Consider the following 2,959-nt stretch of genomic DNA (forward strand, 5'->3'; position numbering starts at 1 on the left):
GCCCTTAAATCAGAATGATAAATATAAATCCGGACGCTATGTACCCAATTAATCTGGAAATCATTAATCGATGGAAAAATCCGTTTACCTGAAATACAGAGATTGAAAGTATTCGCTCCCAATTCAAAGAAGATCAACATGTTAAAAGCGACTTCGAAGTCATCAGCGAGTTGGAGAAGTGAATAATGTCTCCTAGCAAATTTGGATACTTTAATTTTCTGTTCGAACACCGGCTCTCCGCCATCGAATTCCCCCAAACTCCTGTTGAGCACTTGAAACTGCCCACAGAGATGCATAGCAAGTCCAAATGCAAAGACATCAACACCGAGAAACATATTAGCCAGAAGGAATAATTGTACGCAGATTAACGAGTAATAACCCAAATAAGTAGTAAAAGATATATCCGAAGGTAGCCAGCACTTGGGTCCAACAGGTACACTTCTCACAATGATAGTATCATTATTGGAGTCGTAGGTTTCGAAAGAACTAGGAAAATGCATGAGAATCATGGGAACAACTGCTAGATAAGCTCCAATCATCTGCACAATGCACACGATTCGTCCCACGTAAGCATGATGAATCATGATACGAACATCCTTTTGATTTTCAGTATCTACCCAGTCTTGGACAGCGGAATGGAAAATCGAGGTGATTTTTGTCTGGTGCCGTCGAGACAGAATAATCTTTATGAGATTCATCAAGCTCAGGGTAAACAGAGCAAATGCGTCGACCATCTCAGTGATGCTGCCACAGTTACCCTTGATGATCCAGTCTTTGATGATGACAATCAACGTTACAATCTAGATCATCAATTAAATTTTGGTATAGGATTCGCAAAACTATTGGTATGAACCCCATGGAGTCATTTATTAATCAATGTGTCTGATAATAAATAATTTGAAACTTACGTGCATTATTGTTACGATTGAAACCCGCAGTGTTTTTCGATTGTCCAATGGCCAAAGACCTGCATTTTCTGCCACATATTTGTACAAGCTCAATGCATACACTGTATTTTTATTCCATCCTGTTGGTTCCGTCATCAATTCACCCAAGACTTATTCTGAAATTTTTCATAAAATGTCTCTGGATGTAGGATATCAATAATTCCCGTGATCTCAAAAATTCATGAGGTGGAGAAGAATATATTTCTCGTCGCAGCTACAAAATTAATTATTGATTATAGGATGGGGTGGAAAATACCTGGGAATGCATAGGATTCGATCAATATTATTAATATTGCAGATGCAGTTGTACTCCAGCACGAAATGGAAAGGAAATTTCAGGAAAATAGAAGAATGTCAGAACAATGTGAAACAACGTAGAGATAACATGTCTAGGTCTCATTCTTCGTCTGTCTCTTCATTTTTCGCGGGGAGGAATTTGACAATCTCATTGGTCTGTTGTAGATGTGTGAAAATATATTTTTTTGTTATGATACACATTGTTTATTGCAGATTGCTGTTGTTAATCCTTGATCATCAGTCGGAGGATTGAGAAATACGAGAACATGGATTTGACGATAAATTTGAAATTCTGGTAGTCCATATTCCAGATTTTACCAGCGGTTAAATGGAACAAGTGATTGTTGCGCATCATAATGAATTTTAGATCTCTTACAATAATTGGTGGCAACTTGTACCAACGACTGCTGTAAATAGACACTTGTAATTTCTCCGCTTGTCTTGACAGATGCTCGCCTATGTAACTGTACATGAATATTTGGATGTACATTAGGTAAATTCGGATGGCCATCGCTGATATGATCTGAGTGTCTCCTATTTTAATGGCGCGGAGCAAAATTATTTCTGGAGATAAAAACATGGAATTATTGGCAAGAAATTTAGATTTTTTCGTACGAACTCTCACATTCACATAAAAGATCAAATAATAATGGACTTAAGTTGTTCATTCAAACTTTTTACAATATCCAAATTGAAACTTAGATAAAGTGTAGTGGAAAATTACCTAACGTTCGAATGGAAATGACAAAAAAACGACTGTTTAAAAAACTGGTAATTGCAAATTAATGAATGAGTTGATTATATAATTGATTTTAAAGCGAAAATTCTCAGCGTGCAGTGAATTGAAGAGGAATTCGGCTGGCTTGTGACAGTATTTATAATGTCGATGGAATGAAAATATTCACCTGAAATGGAGATGATAAATGCATTAGCCCCCAGTTCAAACAAGATCAACAGACTGAATGCAGTTTCAAAGTCATCGGCTAGATTGAGAAGTGAATTATGTCTTTTGGCGAATTGCGAGACGATTTTCCGCTGAATAACTGATGTCTCGTTGCCATCGAATTTCTCGAAACTTCTGTACAGTAATTCAAATTGTCCACAGAGATGCATGGCAAGACCGAAAGCGAAGACATCACCACCGAGATACGAAGTCGCCAGAATAAATAAATGAACGCAGACAAAAATGTAATAAAGGGAGTAAGTGAAGGTGGAGATCTCCAGGGAGACCCAGCATCTGGGACCTATCGGTATGTTCCTCAGGAATAGACTCCTGTTATCAGCATCTATCAACTCCACAGATCTGGGGAGTCGCGTCAGGATGAGGGGAATTATCGTCATGTAGGCCCCAGACATCTGCACGATGAAAACCACTCGACCTATGAAGGCGTACCTCAGCATCACCTCCTGGCATTTTTTACTGTTAACCTGAGACCAGTCTTGCACTACGGAAATAACGAGGGAAGCAACTCGTCTTCGGTGGCTCCAGGGCAAGAGAATCTTCAGGACTGCCATCAAACTTGTTGTCATGAGACTTATCGCGTCTACTAATTCGGTTATTGTACCGCAATTTCCTTTTGTCATCCAACTCCTCGCGAAAATCGCCACCAGGGTAATCTAAAATAATTAGTTTAAGAATATTTCAATTCGATATCAATTCATCATTTTGAATAATTTTGGAATTTATGGAGAAGTTTTTTTTTGAAGAAAAAAAT

The 2,959-nt window shown here is 38.2% G+C and overlaps 2 protein-coding genes across 2 annotated transcripts; both read right to left on the reverse strand.

The window, feature by feature from the left end:
* Positions 1-84: 84 nt before the first annotated feature.
* LOC105264737 (uncharacterized) lies at positions 85-1,043 on the reverse strand. The gene is made up of 3 exons (XM_011301819.1): positions 909-1,043; positions 139-800; positions 85-88 (listed from the first exon to the last, which is right to left on the reverse strand). The coding sequence occupies exons 1-3, from the start codon at positions 1,041-1,043 to the stop codon at positions 85-87; spliced, it is 801 nt and encodes a 266-aa protein (XP_011300121.1).
* Positions 1,044-1,467: 424 nt separating this feature from the next.
* Positions 1,468-2,828, reverse strand: LOC105264738 (odorant receptor 24a-like). Its single transcript, XM_011301820.1, has 2 exons — positions 2,150-2,828; positions 1,468-1,808 (listed from the first exon to the last, which is right to left on the reverse strand). Exons 1-2 carry the CDS (start codon positions 2,826-2,828, stop codon positions 1,468-1,470), a joined length of 1,020 nt encoding a protein of 339 aa, XP_011300122.1.
* Positions 2,829-2,959: the final 131 nt, after the last annotated feature.

Source organism: Fopius arisanus, unplaced genomic scaffold, assembly GCF_000806365.1.
Source record: "Fopius arisanus strain USDA-PBARC FA_bdor unplaced genomic scaffold, ASM80636v1 scaffold00024, whole genome shotgun sequence".
Classification (NCBI taxonomy): Eukaryota; Metazoa; Arthropoda; class Insecta; order Hymenoptera; family Braconidae; genus Fopius; species Fopius arisanus.